We start from the raw sequence: 16,755 nt of genomic DNA on the forward strand, positions 1-16,755 counted from the left end.
CCCACTTTCGTCTGAAAACGTGTTAGAATTACAAAACGTTTGATATCCAACAGCCGATGATTAATTAATCAATGTGGTCTAGTGGTGTTGTTAAACGAAACATTTTGGTTTATATCTGAACAATATTGAATATACAGATAGTCTGCAAGTCTGTATGTTTTCTAGAGTATTCAACTATAACTGCAGAATATGAATCAGTTGTCTTTTCTAGCAAAGTCTTTAGAACAATATTATACATCTTTGCTGTTTTGACACAAGACTCCGTGACTTTTTTCCAGCATCCTTTTAATTGTTTAGTTGTACGATTTCGGGTGCCTTGAATTGCATTGAATTTAGTGGTTATTGTCATCCACGCACGTTCTATTTCCCTGTTACTTCTGCTGTTTGTTGGGTTTTTTGTCCTCGACAACATCCCTATGTTCACTAATAATAGAAATAAGTATTTCTCGTTCATATGAGGTATAATTGTTACTACGGGCTATCATTACTGGCAAAAAGAAACAAAACATGAACATATGAAGGGGTACATGAAATGTCCGCTTCATGGAACAGCCTGGTTTAGCTGAGCGAGATAATGATTTTTCGCACGTGAAAAAGGATCTGAAATGAATCATGGTTTATTATGAACTAGGCTTAGTTGATCTTGACCGAAGGTTTAAACCTAGCTGCTTTGAGCGGTATACGAAAAATCGGGCCTTATAGTGTCTATTTTCACTGGTTCAAACTAGGGTCTGCTACTTTAATGTCAAAAATCAATCAATTTCCAATTAGTAAATGGTGGTCAAGTTAAAACTTTAGCTGTCAGTTTCCTACTACAAACCTTTAGTTTGATTATTTTGGAGAACACTTGTGTTTGTTTCTGATTAGTATAAATGCTACAAAAGAAACAGGACACCTCTATCCAAAAGCAGCCAAATCTGTCTCCAGCTAAGAAAAAGGGGAATGTTTAATTTTCTGGCAACTAACTAACACCCCCTCTCCCTTACTTGGTATGCTTGTGACTACCAACAATCAGATTATCACCTAGTTCCTGAGACACGTCCTTGGTGTCACTACCGTCGTGCCTACAAACAATCTGATTATCACCTAGTTCCTGAGACACCCTCTTGGTGTCACTGCCGTCATGATTACCAACAATCAGATTATCACCTAGTTCCTGAGACACATCCTTGGTGTCACTACCATAGTGCCTACCAACAATCAGATTATTACCTAGTTCTTGAGACACCCTCTTGGTGTCACTACTGTCATGACTACCAACAATCAGATTATCATCTAGTCCCTGAGACATGTCCTTGGTGTCACTACAGTAGTGCCTACTGTCACAAGTCATGGGTAATCAGAGCAGAATGTGATTTGTAGATTTACTATATTATGTTTATTAGTACACATGTGGTATTTTTAGTTGTACATATGAAGTTTATGGTATAATACTTATTATCAATTATACGGTAATACAGGTTGTACAGTTGAGAGAAATATAATCATGAAACTAAAGGTTTCTTGGTATGCGAGTAATTAGGCAAGGTAGGAATTTGTGTTGTTATAGTTTGTAGCAGGGGTGAGAGGTTGGTAACTGAAAAGCTGACTGTGTGAAGAAAAGAGGTGACTTAGTTATTGTTTAGGGCAGTATGATTTATTTCTGAGAGAGAACAGTGAACAAGATTTGTGCAAGTTGGACAGAAGTTTGTGAAAGACTGGTGTTTATAGTTCGGGTTATTGCTTAACCGTAAGTAATTAAATACTTAATATTTAGTGTGTATTGTTATTTTGTGATGGATATAAAACATTGTATTATGTTAAAGTGTAGTAGTATGTTAATGACATATTAATTTTATAAAGATGTCGATAATGAATGTTTACTATAACTTGTATAATGTGGACATTGAGTAAAGAGATGAAGTTGGTTGGTATATAAAGTGTATGGAATAATAAGGTGTTACATCATAGTAATTAAGTGTATCTTGGTTTCAGCACTGTAAGAGGTAACTGTTATAGCTGGTACAGCAGTAGTGTCTACTGAGAGATGTAGAGGTGGCTTGCCTGTGTGAAGATGTATCCAGAGATGTAGAGATGGCTTGCCTGAATGAAGATGTGGCTGAGAGTTGACCTTGTGGAGGTTTGGTGAATTCATGGAGGAATGGTACACGAGAGTACAGTGCAGTGGTAATGTGGAAATGAATTTCCATGTGTGGGCTATTTATTAGCCATGTTACGGTTATATAGAAAACAACGGGTTGTTGTTTTGTAATATTATTATTATACTGTGCAAGTATAATAATGGAGGTGTGGTGAATTCGGAAGGTGAAAAGAAGGATGAGTTGTGCAATTAGTTGATAATTGTATTAGTTAACAATGTGCTCATGTATGTGTTAAAACATTAGCAGTGATAGTTGTTAATGAAAGAAAGTGGTATGTGCAATACTGCTTAATTAATTAATATAATTAAGTGACTTTGGGTGTTATAAAAAAACCTGTTTTAATGAAGATATATAACATTTTATTTTTGAATATGTAATATTTTAAATATTACGTGGTGTTATACGTGTGATGTGACATATACTTATGAAATTGAGTAGTATTTGTGTGTAGTTAATATTGATTAGTGTGGTGATCATCTGTACTAAGATAGGGACTGGTGAAATTAGTTAACTGTGTGATGAAGAGAAAGGTTTGGGTGTGAGGGGTTGTGTTAGTGTGCATTGATGTATGATGAACAGGCCTATGGTTTGCGTAATGATTGAAATGTGCGAGTGTATATGATTATTATTTGCTGATGTAAATAAATGTAGCAAACTTATTTTGGTTTTATGTGTTGTTTCTTTTAGTTATCTAATCACTTGTGACACCTACGAACAATCAGATTATCACCTAGTTCCTGAGACACTCTCTTGGTGTCACTACCATCATGACTACCAACAATCAGATTATCACCTAGTTCCTGAGACGCCCCCTTGGAGTCACTACCATCATGACTACCAACAATCAGATTATCACCTAGATCCTGAGATGCCCTCTTGGTGTCACTACCATCACGACTACCAACAATCAGATTATCACCTAGTTCCTGAGACGCCCTCTTGGTGTCACTACCATCATGACTACCAACAATCAGATTATCACCTAGTTCCGGAGACACTCTCTTGGTGTCACTACCATCATGACTACCAACAATCAGATTATTACCTAGTTCCTGAGACACGCCCTTGGTGTCACTACCGTCGTGCCTACCAACAATCAGATTATCACCTAGTTGCTGAGACACGTCCTTGGTGTCACTACCATCGTGACTACCAACAAGCAGATTACCACACAGTTTTCTAGACATCTCCTTGGTATCACTACCATCGTGACTACCAACAATCAGATTATCACCTAGTTCCTTATACATCTCCATGGTGTTAGTACAGTCTTCACCATCAGTTAATTGTTTACAGAAAAAACAAATCTATTGGAATTTCAAAATATTGTAACCAAATTTTTGACTTTTTAAAATTATAAATAGCATACCTGTTAAATCTACTTTCATCACCATGGCTCCATTTGGAATCATATTGCGGTTTATATGTTCAGAACCAGAAGAACCAATCTGAAATAAAGCATGAAACATTAATTGTTTCTCTGTAATACCTCGATGTATTCTCTGCATAGGATTTTATAACTTAGATATAAAAAAATGTATGTGGATTTTACTGAAGAAAAAAAACAAAGAATTCAAAATGATATCCACACACAATAGCATTATATCATCCAAAGTAGAACCCATTGAAGATTGTTGGTAAAATAATTACAGATAAAGAGTTTGCTTTTATAAATACAGATTAGAGAAAATTATCCCAATTATTCGAGAAACCAGAGTATACCCACATCAATGGTGGAAACTCTTCTGGGTACAAAGGTGAAAATCCTTATTCAATATTACTGACAGAATAGTTTACAAAATGAAGCAAATTATAATTATAATTAATTGTTCCTCAATTTCATATTACTAATTTTTTAATTTGTTATTTGTTGTTGTCATGAATAAATTAACAAGGCATCAAAAATGCTGTAAATCCCCTTGCGGGATCATGATCCTATTCCTGTATGTGAAGTTTCATGAAAATCTGAAGTAAGTTGGTAGAGTGGTGATGTAATTTCTATTTTTATTAGCAGTGACCTTGAATTCTGAAGCCGAGAGAAAAAATGTTAAATTCTTTTAATTTATCATAATCTTATTCCTGTATGTGAAGTTTATCATAATCTTATTCCTGTATGTGAAGTTTCCTGTCACTAGAGTGGTGACATTATATTTCTATTTTTAGTAACAGTGACCTTGACCTTGGACAGAGATACAAAACGCAAAGTCATTCAAGATAACATATTCCTATTCCTCTGTGTGAAGTTGCATGAAAATCAAATGAGAAATAGTCATTAGAGCGGTGACATCATATTTCAATTTTTAGTAACAGTGACCTTGACCTCTGACAGGGAGGCGAAACTGAAGCTTTTTTTTTCAGATAATTTGCCGAAATGTTTTGCTCACCCAGAGCTAGCCCTGGTATGTGTCATATACGTACGTACGTATGTATGGAGATTATGCAATATGCATGTACATTTATATTGACTTCAAAAGAAACTTTACAAGATATTATAGAAAACCAACAAATGATACGGTAGGATATGAACGTATCATGAAGTTCAACATCTAAACATCCCAAACACTTTGTGATACATGAAAAGTGTTTATACGGTGGTTTCTAAATTGGTTCTTTTCGATTAGCAACAATATTTATCAAATTATTTAAATTTTATGTATATAAAGTTTCTTTTGGAAGTCAGTATGTATGCCTTCATTGCAAAGGATTAATTAATATACTAAACATTATGACGGTATACCTCCCTAGTTATTTTATATTAGATATGGCCCTGCAAGGTTAAGTATTATAACATTCATAAAATGTTATTTTATCTCATAAAACTTAAATTTTAATGACACCACGAGAGCACATTGATTTATTAATCATCGGTTATTGGATGTCAAACATTTGGTAATTTTGACATATAGTCTTAGAGAGGAAACCCCGCTACATTTTTCCATTAGAAGCAAGGGATCTTTTACAACTACCATCCCAGACAGGATAGCATATACCACAGCCTTTGATATCGCCAGTCATGGTGCACTGGCTAGAACGAGAAATAATCCAATGGACCCACCGTCGGGGATCGATCCCAAACCAACCACATGACAAGCAAGTGCTTTACCATTGGGTGACATTCTGCCCCTCATTTTATGAAAAGACCGACAAAATTTACCAACACAAAATCAAGAAAAATATTAACTTACAGTTATTAATACATGTTTCATTATTTATATTCACAACGCTTCCAGTGATACTATCTTGAAAACAAGTTATGTTTCGTGATCTCGATATGCGTACAGGCCCCAGACAGAGTTCTGAAATAAAAACATGTTTACATTCAGTCAACAAAAGGAAAGGAATATTTGTTTAATGATATTTCAGCACATTTTAAATAACAGCTATTTGATATGTAATCAGTGGTTGTTTAGATTCTTGGTTTAAAAAACAAGAGAGAGAGAGGAAATCCACTGCCACCATGCACTTGGGCTATACTCCAGAGCATTATATTCTTGCGAACTGTCGTTCTGCAGTGGTTGCAAAACAAGGCGTCGCATGCAACGTTTACTACCCTCATTTCCGACGTCTATTTTCGCCACAGTTGCTCAGACTCCAGTTCATATTTACTTGGTTTCTTGTCTGAATGGATAGCTTGGATTCTATGGGTTAATTTCTTCAGGAAAACTTTGAGTTTCCCACGAATACAGCATCCATTACTGCTCATTGCTGTGGCGATTAGCGCACACTTACACTATACATGGAACGCTTGGATATTGCTTATTCCTGCACTGACCAATCACATTCAAGAATAGAAATGTGGGATCATTCCATGATTATCATTATCATGGATTGCGAGAAGAATCAGAACAGAAAGCAGCCAAAGCAGCAGTCAATAGACTCTTTGTTCAAGCGACAGAAACAACACGGTCATCAGTGTGTGGAATGCCTTTGTTTTTTTTTTTTAATTTTGATTCATGAGCACACTAGACCCAGTGATTTACCGTGATCACAGAAAATGGACGGAATTCCCGGAATTCCTATTGTGAAACAGAATTTACATTTGGAAACGGAATTACGATTTTCTGTGAAGTTAAAAAAAAATCAATACTATTTTACTATTGCCACACACTTTAAACCTGACGACTGACCCATGTGCAGTACTATTGGCAAACACTAGACTGAATTATGTGCTTCACGTTAAACCAAATGGTCACATTGGGAACCAATCAAATACTTTGCAAACGTTAGCGAAACGTTTGCTGGCTGAACTTGGGGCTGGTTTACTGTTGCGCCTGCACAGATGGGACAGGGTTTTTTCCAGGAGTAAGTTTAGCCAGCGGTTTGTCGTTAACGCTTGTCTTGGAAGACAGATTTTTACGCTACACATTAAACCGAATGACCATTTCGGGAACCAGTCAAAATATGTTTGCAAATGTTTAGCAAAAAACGGCTGGTTGAACATTGCGATGTTACTTTATTTCCACTGTGTCATGCACATACTTCAATTTGCAGACGACATTAGACTGTAAAAGTGATGATAAAATAAATGTTTACGTTTTGTGAACCCTAAGCCCCATTGAATAAAGCAGTGCACTTAATTGTTGGACAATCATGTTTTATGTAGTTATTATAATTGTAGCCTTTGCTCCTGATATGATTTTTCGCTACTGATATGATTCTTTAAGTAACGTAGAGTCCGAACCAAATTGTTAACAACTACGATAAATTACGCTCCTACCTTTAATTTTCCCCAAATTTTTCCCAGATACAAGTTGTTAAAAAGCCATTACAGTGACACAGATTCCACATACGAGACCGTAATGATGTCGCCAGTATCGTCTTCGCCGAGATAGCATAGGGCAGTTTTCTGCCGTCTGCCATTTTGGGTTTTTTATGGAATACTCTTCGAGAGGGGTGAAAGCCTCCAAAGTATGTGACATAATTAATATAAAATCAATGATCTCTAGTGGTATATTTAAACAAACAAAAAATACTAATAAAAACATTAATATGACGTCATCATGTTTGCTTTTATATCAAGAAGCTGTTATATTAAATGATATCCTTTCACCCCTCTTGGAGATTATTCCATTAAAAGTCAAAATGGCAGCCGGCACAAAATTACATGCTTTTTGCCCTATGCGATATCAGGGAAGTTGATACAGGTGACATGGTTATCATCTAGTATGTGGAATCTGTGTTAGTGTAATGGGTTTTTTTAAGATTTCTGTCTGGACAAAATGTGGGTAAAATCTAACGAAAAATAAAGGTAGGAGAGCAATTTATCATAGTTGTTAACAATTTGGTTCGGACTTTAGTAAAATGACACAACTTGTAGACTTAGTCACCCAGTCAGATTTCTTGGTTTTTCAAATTGTCTGAACCTGAAGCAACTAGAGTGGTCAGAGTGAGACAGTTTCTTTCTGACACACCTCTGACACAACTTGCCACTGTTTTGTCTAGAAACAGACAAATAGAATACATCATGTGATGTAACTTAGTTTGAACCAACTCTGTCCTACTCTGTCAGTTCCAACGCCTACTAGTACTTCGTTTTCTAACCGCTGTTCTGTTGACATATTCCAAAAATTAAAATTGATCTGTTGACATATTCCAAAAATTAAAATTGATCTGATCACAAATTCCAAAAATTAAAATTAATTTTTTTTATCTCAAGGCAAAATTGGAATGTCTTTTAAATACAGCACCAAAGTACAAGTGTAATTCACGTAACCAAACAACTGGTAACCTAAGTGAAACTCACGTACAATAACTTACATTAAAGGGACTATATATATCCTGAGTTTGTAAAAGGTTTTCAGCAAATAAAACATTTCTTACATTATTAAAATTCAATTTCAATATTGATTTTTTTTATCTAAAATAATTTTGTACACACAAATTTATTATTTCTTCCAATGGCTGAAAGAAATTTCAAAACATTCGGCCAAAGGTCACCCCAAATATATTTACCTGTATAATGCTTTATATGTAAAATATGTTAAAGTAAGACAATGTTTTAAAAAACAGGATGAGAATTTAAGTAATAAAATAAAAAAATACATTTTGTGCATTTGTAACTTGCAAAAAAGATATAACAATTTTCAGAACAATAAATAGTTTTTACTAACAACATATTTATATCTTCTTGTCATAGATTCAGTGTTTCCCCCAGGATTTTTGTTCAGAGGGTTGGCAAAATAGTTTGAACGTTAACTGAGCCCCCAAAGGGTGCGAAAATGCTAGGGGAGTTCGGGGGCATGCTCCCCAGTAATGTTTTTTTAAATTTCCAGTTGTTTTTAGATGCATTATGGAATACACGAGGGTGTCATGTACACTTATAGAAGGAGATATTTTAAGATAGATTTTAATAATAATGTTTATTATTATTAAATATTTGCAATAAAAAACAATAATTTGAAAAAGAAGTATAAAAGTATTAGACTAAGCACAAACAGATAATGCATATTACTGAATTACTGATTGTAATATGTATTATCTGTTATCTATCTATTTATCTAAAAGTAAAATCCAGGTCTTCTAGAATTTTGTTTAAAATCCACTAACCATGGGGTTTTGTGATTTTAAAAATTAATTATCCATGATTGAATATTCATTAGCCCTACTTCTGTATGTATATCAAGGGTTCTAGAATTAAAAAAAAAATGACTTCCCATACTGACCAGTGGATAAAACATTTACTGGTCATGATAAAAAATTCACTTGCTAAATTGTAATCATTCAGTGACTGATAAAACAAATAAAAGAAAGTAAATATTTTTTTTATATATGTAGGTACATTTTTTAATGTGTTAATTCATCATATAATGCACTTAAATTTCTTTCAAGTTTTGCAAATTTAATTATGTAATGTTTAAATATAATTTAAAAAACAACACAAAAACAAAAACAGACCAAACAAAACAAAACAAAAAAAACATTTGGAAGTTCGTAAAACAATATGGTTATGTGCAACCTTTAAAAAAAACCCCTATCTGACGAGACTGGTCACCATTTATTTTGTTACGCCTGCACTGTGTTAGAGTAACAACTGTTTGGGTACCAGTCACTTAGTAGTTAAAGGAAAATGACTGCAACATTTTGTTAACTCGGGACTTTAATAAAATTACATCTGTAAGTGTGACGGAACATGCTCTTATCTTTTCGCCTGTGGCGATGTTAATTGTTTCAGAGGGCCGTGTGCAGCTTGGTTACGTAATACCTCCGCGCGACCGTACCCCCTAATACACACTTAGACCAGGTGTGGAGGCCATGTGGCCAGTAGTTACGTCCGTGGTTTCTGGCGAACTAGGCGACAGTAAGTCTGACCATCTAAGAAAAAATACTGTCTCTGAGAGTTGTGGGAATATGACATGATAAGTGAGGTAACGCGTTGTGCCCCCAGGCGATATTCACTGTCTCTCAGATTTTTGAATAAATAGATAGGATTTTAGAGATATCAGGGAGAAACATAGGAAGGCTCCCGGGACTGGTAAATATATTTTTCTGCTCTGTTGTATAACCTTGATGCGATTGATGTGACTTTAAATATTTTAATACTGTATTATACCAATATTATTTAGACAGTGTTTCCGGTAATCTGACGAAGTAAATTGTAGGCTTCACTGTCTAATATTTTATAAGAGTATTTGGTAATATAAAGCTTAGCCGGTCATCCTAGAGGACCTAGGTAAACTGTAGGTTATTGTCTTTATTGTGATAGGTACCAGTATTAATTCTGTATTACAAGGTTACTGAATGAGTAGTTAAAGGTTAATTAAAAATTAACCAGTTAGGAATAGAGTTGTAATTCCTTTATTAATTAAGTTCCCCTGGAAGCATTTCTCAATTATCACACTTGTGTGTGTTGTATTACCGTGAAGTGTTTCGCATATTGTGTAAACTAGACACCTAGTGATTAACTAATTGAGTGATTAGTTCTGGGTTGTTATTATATATGGTTGTTGTCAATTAACTACTGCGGCAAGTACATTTGTCAGCGTAGTGTTAATACAAATTCCAAAGTGTATTGTGTTTTGTTGTGTTTTCTAGTGAACTAAACGTGCTATATATATATATATATATATTTATGTAGGATCTTATCTCTGATATACCTAGAGCTGAGCCACTCGGGTATTAGACTGCCCGATACAGAGAGATCTAAAAGATATACAGTTAGGAGAGATATTTGGATAATCGTGTTTTATTCAGTTACGGGTATTATAGGATCCCCATGACAGGAGTAAAAATTGGGGTGCTCGTCCCGGATCTGAAACGGGACATGCATATTTAAAAAGTATTGTTTGTAAATGGGGGCTTTATAAATTATTTTTACAAATTAACTAGAAGTAGCAACATTGTTCACTAGAAAAAAAAAAAAAAAAGTGCGTCGTACCTAAACATGGATAAGAATTTGCTGGATAGGCCTACGCTCAGTGTAGTGGAAATTAAGCGAGCACGTAAGGCCGAGTTAGTTGAAATCGCGAGTGAGCGGGAAATTGATTTAACATCAGCTAAAACATTAGGAGATATAAGGACAATTATTATCCAGGAAGTTTTTGGTGATAGTCCTGTTATGGAAGAAAGTGAGATTGTTCCAGAGATAGAGATAAATGACTTGAGTATGGAACAACAGTTAGCTTTTAAAAAGCTTGAGTACGAAAGAGAAGAACGTGCATTAGATAGAGAAGAGAGAGAGATAGAGTGCACCGAATATTCAAGTATGTCGTTACACCCTTAAAATCCACCATTTTAACAGTACACAACCATAATAATTTTGCTAAGTGAGACATTTCATGAGTATACCAAAATACTGCCTTATTAAAAACTGGGGGAAAAAAGCAAAATGTTTATATTACCGTATATCTTCGCCTATAAGTCAAATCTTTTTCACCCAAAAATTATTTTATAACTTGGGGGGTCGACTTATAAGAGGGTAAAAAATTTCACCCAAAAATATTACCGTTTTGGGGATTATTTTACAAGTTTTATTGTTGAAGTATGCCCTGTATTTATACTCAAATATGTTAATTTGACACATTTATTTTTTTATAACCTATTTTTGGGGGCATTATAACGGTTTTGGTTATTTGAAAAGGCGTGCAATCTCACTCACATGTCAAAACAACAGTCCACTTAGTTAACCTTCTGAGTACTGCAGGCGAGAAATCTCACCCGACGTCACGTCAGTCGACATACTGTACACTGCAGGGGTGGGGAAAAGCCCTTTTCTCCCGGTCTGGGACCGATTCTCGATCTCTGAGACCGATTTTTTTTTTTTAAAACGTGTGTTTGCCGGTCCCACTTTTGTCATTCTTGTCGGTCCGAAGTACCTGTCCATTTCTATTATTGGAACAAATTCTTATCCGTTTAGTGGACCGGCCTGCCCAGACATCGGTATCTCATGCATGATTTAAAATAATAAATAAATAGTGGTCAATATGGCTAGTGGCTAGTGATTTTGAAGTCTGCCTAAGTATATATCGTCAGTCACTGAAGTCGGACCTACAGTAGTGTCAAATCCACAACCACTAGGCTAGACATTAATTTTGTCAAAGTTGCTGAGCCGGTCAAGAGATTAAACAGACGTTAACAATAACACCATTCTTGGTGAGAGAGCCATCAAGGTATTACACTCCAATTAAAACAAAGGACCCAGAGTTTGCAACTGGTTACAATCAACACCTGTCAACACCTATGTACGGAGCTTTGTCGGGTCGAGTGTCCCAGTCCGAAGCAAGAGACTTTTGTGCAATACAAACTGCTTGAAATAGCATAAAATATACTGAAATAATCTATAAATGTATTTATTGTTGACTGTTCAATGTAGTCTATCCAATAATTATAAAGGATTTTGAAATTAACAAAAGGTTTCCACTTTTTTGTTAACAAGTGGGAGTAAGCAGAACAGCTACATTGTACTGGTTATCTCAAGAGCCAGTAGAGGTCAAATTTCGTCCAATCAGTGATGACGTTATTAATCTCTTTGTCTAAACATGTGCTAGCTCAGGCTGTCAAACGCTTCAACGGTGCAATCTTTTATTAATTTTCAGGACACAGTACTGAATACTCGTACTTTTTACTTTTATTCTTTTTTTATATTATTTATTCCATTATGTAAAATATATACAATTTGTGGGGTTTAGTTTTTTTTCACTGATGTGATAAAAAAAACAAAAAAAACAAACAAATGTATTCCTTTCTTTTTTCCCCCTCTCCCCCCCCCCTCCGTTAATGATGACATCATGCGGGACCGATTGACAATTTTATTTTTCCCCATCCCTGGTACACTGTATACAGTGCATTCCCCAATTCATATTTCCCGCCGTTTTGCACATGACACTCACCGGAAACGGAAATATAATAAAAGAAAAAAGATGTTTTTTTCAAAATGGTGGCTTTTGTTTTGATTTTTTCAATTGAAAATACCTTGAAATTTTTAGTTCAAAAAGTGGTTTTCGGCAAGTATTTTCGCTTGACAACAATGGCGGCATGTCGCGGTAATTTTCAGGGATTGATAGCTGATTGTGACAGCTAATTTGATAATAAATTTGATCGTTTTACCAACAACGAAAATTACCAAATATTGCAATATGAATCGTAGTTCGGGTTTTAAAAAAGATTCTGGTCAAAAAACAACTGTTACCGGGAATAATGGACATAAATACTGGACAGCTGGCCACAAATGCCCGCAAGTAAATGCAACTTTTTAGATTTTTTGCCTAATTTTAATCACCATTAGCTGATCTAAAAAAATAAAAATTACAAAACAAATACGAAAATAATACTTACCGATTCATATATGAACTTTATTTCATGTATTTATAAAACATTTAAGTGAATATATGTGAGTAAATATTATAAACTTGTACCCACTCAACATGTTTTTTGTTAAAAATTAATCCAGTAGTCTAAAGGTTAAAATAACAGTCATCACTAATAGCAAAAAGGTAAACAGTACTAACTACCTGTTGCCTGAGTTTATTTTGAAATCTGGTCACTGGCATTAATGCTTGTTCAAACAATGTTTTGTCGGTGATTAACTTCATGAATATTACTGAGCTTTCCCTTAAAATAGACTGATCTCTGCAATTCACTAGAGCAATAAGGACACACATCATTTGGTACAAAAACCAGTGTACTTTCCAGAGTTATCCTCCTTACATGTATTAATATGGCGGAAAAACATGTGATTAACCGATGATACATGTACTTTCAGTTTTATCGTAGTGATCTGTGGTCAGTGTTTATAAATAAAGTTGTTGTCTTTGCACAAAAGCATGCTGTACACAAATCTGTCAACCCTCCCGGATTCCGCGGGAGTCTCCCAGTATTTGATCAAATCTCCTTTCCCCTGTGCGGGAGACAGTTTCTCCTGTTAAATAACATTTTTGTAAGCATAAAAAAAAAATCGATCCTCTTTTGTCAAAATAACAGAAGGGAAGTAACTCTGCCTTTTTTTTCTCATTCGGAAAATGTCGACTACTTTCGGTTTCCGAGAATGTAACAGGCCGAATTGTCCCGACTGTTTAACCTTTGCCGAAGTGAGAATTGTGGGATAGCCTATTTATATTGTTAAAAAAGCACATGGAGTTTATAAAATGACGTGTTATTATAATGTTTGTTGTCATCGTAATGGCTACGAAGCGTGTTTCCGCTAATTCAACAGACTGTGTATTGACATTCAGTGTTGCCATATATAAAAAAACAAAACTATCCAATTTAATTCTAATAACACCTCTGAATTGTAAAATGTCTTCCCACTGGATTACATAATGCAACTATGACGAATCTGAACTGTCAAGACTCCCGAGTTGACAGCGATACACACGATGCATGTTAAAATCACATGTCACAGCAAGACAACGAAAAGACCAATTAGCTGTATAAACATACTTGTGTCAGTTAATTTTGTATGTTTGTGCGGTAAAATGTTGGTTATAAGGGTACACTTCAAGAAATTATTTTTGTACAATTAAAAAATGTTGTGTTTGACATTGACATAAAGTTACTCACGGAAATGGGTATAATTCCGGTATATTTCACACGATGTCCGTAATGAGGTTTTACTTATGATTAATGAAAATACAATGTTTATTGCATCATTATAATGATTTTAAGTAAGTACCACGCCACCGTTCCTCATTATAGTAAAAACTGAATATTAATTTATAAGATTTATATAAGTTTGTCTTAGATATTTAGGTACACTAACCACAAATGATAATGTAACGCAACCTGTAAGGCTGTAAGTGTAATACTGTAAATGTACTAATTAATTTTTTTATTTCTTGTTCATGTTCTTAACATTTTTAGATAAAATATATTTTTTTTTTAAATATGTTTTTTAAATCATAATAATATTTAAACTTTAATGCCAAGATCTAAGGTTAAGAAGTATATATGACATTATAAAGTATTCATATAACTTATTGTAATAATGTTTTTTTTAAATCTTGCGATTTTGGATTAAATTGTGTGAATTTAAAAAATCTCCTGCTTTTTGACAAAATCTCCTGCTTTTTCAACACACACCTCCTGCTTTCTCTTGACTAAAGGTTGACAGGTCTGTGTACAGTGCCATACAGTAACAGTCAAACAGCTTTCACTATCTACTAAGGGAATATTTCGTTTTGATGCTATGTAGTTTGATTGGAATATTATTGCGATTTATTACCCCAGCAGGCACTCATAACGGGGAAAATAAAAAGCATAATTTCTCACTGAGAAATTATCATGCATTGGTCTAACGAACAATACTACTGGATAATTTGACGCTTACAAACCAATGACCTTGTCGGTACTAAATATGACGTCATCACGATTTGGCAAACGCACACAATGACGTCATGTAGTTTAAAGAGTTTGCATTTACGGCTGTCTGATTTTGGTGTTAAATTTGTAACAAAATGTCATTTTAATGCAATTCATTATAGATTTTGTACCAGAATAAAGAGAACTTTTTGGGGGGAAAATTATCTATGAACGTGATTAAATTACAAAGTTATAGAAATACTCAGAACAGTGCGTAAAGTGGCGTATATCGTTTCTATACATGTATGTGCATGTGTGTGTCGAAAATAAAGGCTTTTAGAGAAAAAATAACTCCGGTAATAAATAGAATAACAAACTCGGCACCAGTTATTATCAAATTTAGGTCCCTCATGAAATAATTTTAACTTGTCACTGGCTAAAGCTCGTGACAACTGAAAATTATTTCATTCGGGACATAAATTTGATAATAACTGGTAACTCGTTTATTATCCTCTATGTACAAAACGTGAAAAACAAAGTTTGTAAAATTATTTTCTTTTGTTCAGATATTGTACATTATTGTTCTTATGTGCTGAAAATAAGAAATACTTCAATATTTATACGTTGTTTTTCATGGGTCGACTTATAAACGGGTCAATAAAAAAATGTTTTCAGGGCTTGAAATTAGGGACTCGACTTATAGCCGAGATCGACTTACAGGCGAAGATATACGGTATTATAATTTACATTTTCTGTTGGTACCTTGACTTGAAGCACATCATATCTTGCACAGTCTATACCTGTAGTTACAAATGGATGTCGAAAACATCTGTTGACTGAAATTGTATGACGGTATGAAGTTATAATAAAAATAATCACATTTAAAACAGAACTTACCTTCTTGCTGCTTGACACTTGTACCCGTAGGCGAAAAATCAAACAAAGCTCGACCTTCATTATTGAAGAACCGATCTAAAATAAAGACAGATTATTTGTAATACCAAATAATCCCATTTAATGTCAGTAAAATATATCAGTACGTTTAAAGTTAACTAGGGCTTGAGACCCAACTACAAGTGCCACCTTTTAAACTAAGGGAGATAACTAAATGCATAGATTGATATCAACTATATAGCGCAACACCAGTTCTCTTTGGACTCATCCTTTGGGACTCAAAATTCCATAGCACCAAACCACCTGTTACCAATCACAGTCGGACTGCAGGTGCTCCCTTGCACCTGACAGTGCAGGCGGTCCCCCCCCCCCCTTCACCCTCCCCACCCCTTTCCTATCCTGGACAGAGGAACCAGCTGAGGCAGACACCTGCACCCAGGACAGTCGTGCACTACAACAGCTTGCTCTGAATGTGCACGTTAAACTCTCTGACCTGACCTGACCTAAAATCAGTCTCTTCCATCGATCAGCCATTACGACAGCTAGTCTTTAAAATATCAAGAATTATAATCGAACGCCATCCAGAAGGAAAACACTACTATTTAACATCATGCCAGGAAATAGAAAAAGAAAAGTGGCTGCTCAAGCACCTACCGGGAGAGCGAAGAGGAGGATCGCTCAGCCGGCGCGATATCGATCGATGTCGGAGCTGCGAGAAGAAAGGATTGATGAGGGACAAAGGAGGAGGATGGAACAAAATGATGATGGACGAGGGACTAGAGGGGAACAAAGGAATGACGGACAAAGTAGGAGAGAGGAAGAACAGGTCGAGGTGGAACGAAAAGCCTGGGGCGGAGAAACGCCTTCAATCTAGTTCGAACCAGGCACCAGCCGACATGGGACAACTGGTGAGTCTGGTTTTTTGCCTCAGGTTGAGGTTCGGGCGATTGAGGTTGTGCCCCATGTAAGTGTATTTGACGGGATCGGG

General features: G+C 35.2%; 2 protein-coding genes across 3 annotated transcripts in view; both read right to left on the reverse strand.

Moving 5' to 3' along the window:
* The window catches only part of LOC121378573, a 32,060-nt gene extending 16,207 nt beyond the window's left edge, over window positions 1-15,853 (reverse strand). For both annotated transcript variants that reach the window (XM_041506818.1, XM_041506817.1), the window contains exons 1-3: window positions 15,771-15,853; window positions 5,327-5,437; window positions 3,511-3,589 (exon numbers count right to left, since the gene is read on the reverse strand). In XM_041506818.1, the coding sequence (XP_041362752.1) occupies window positions 3,511-3,589; window positions 5,327-5,347 (100 nt within the window). In that variant the 5' untranslated portion in view covers window positions 5,348-5,437; window positions 15,771-15,853. The remainder of the gene's footprint in view (window positions 1-3,510; window positions 3,590-5,326; window positions 5,438-15,770) is intronic.
* The window catches only part of LOC121379726, a 32,264-nt gene continuing 22,981 nt past the window's right edge, over window positions 7,473-16,755 (reverse strand). Inside the window, exons 5-6 of the mRNA XM_041508376.1 lie at window positions 15,771-15,845; window positions 7,473-7,579 (exon numbers count right to left, since the gene is read on the reverse strand). Coding sequence (XP_041364310.1) covers window positions 7,473-7,579; window positions 15,771-15,845 — 182 coding nt within the window. The remainder of the gene's footprint in view (window positions 7,580-15,770; window positions 15,846-16,755) is intronic.

The sequence above is a fragment of the Gigantopelta aegis genome, chromosome 8, assembly GCF_016097555.1.
Source record: "Gigantopelta aegis isolate Gae_Host chromosome 8, Gae_host_genome, whole genome shotgun sequence".
In the NCBI taxonomy this organism is placed as follows: Eukaryota; Metazoa; Mollusca; class Gastropoda; order Neomphalida; family Peltospiridae; genus Gigantopelta; species Gigantopelta aegis.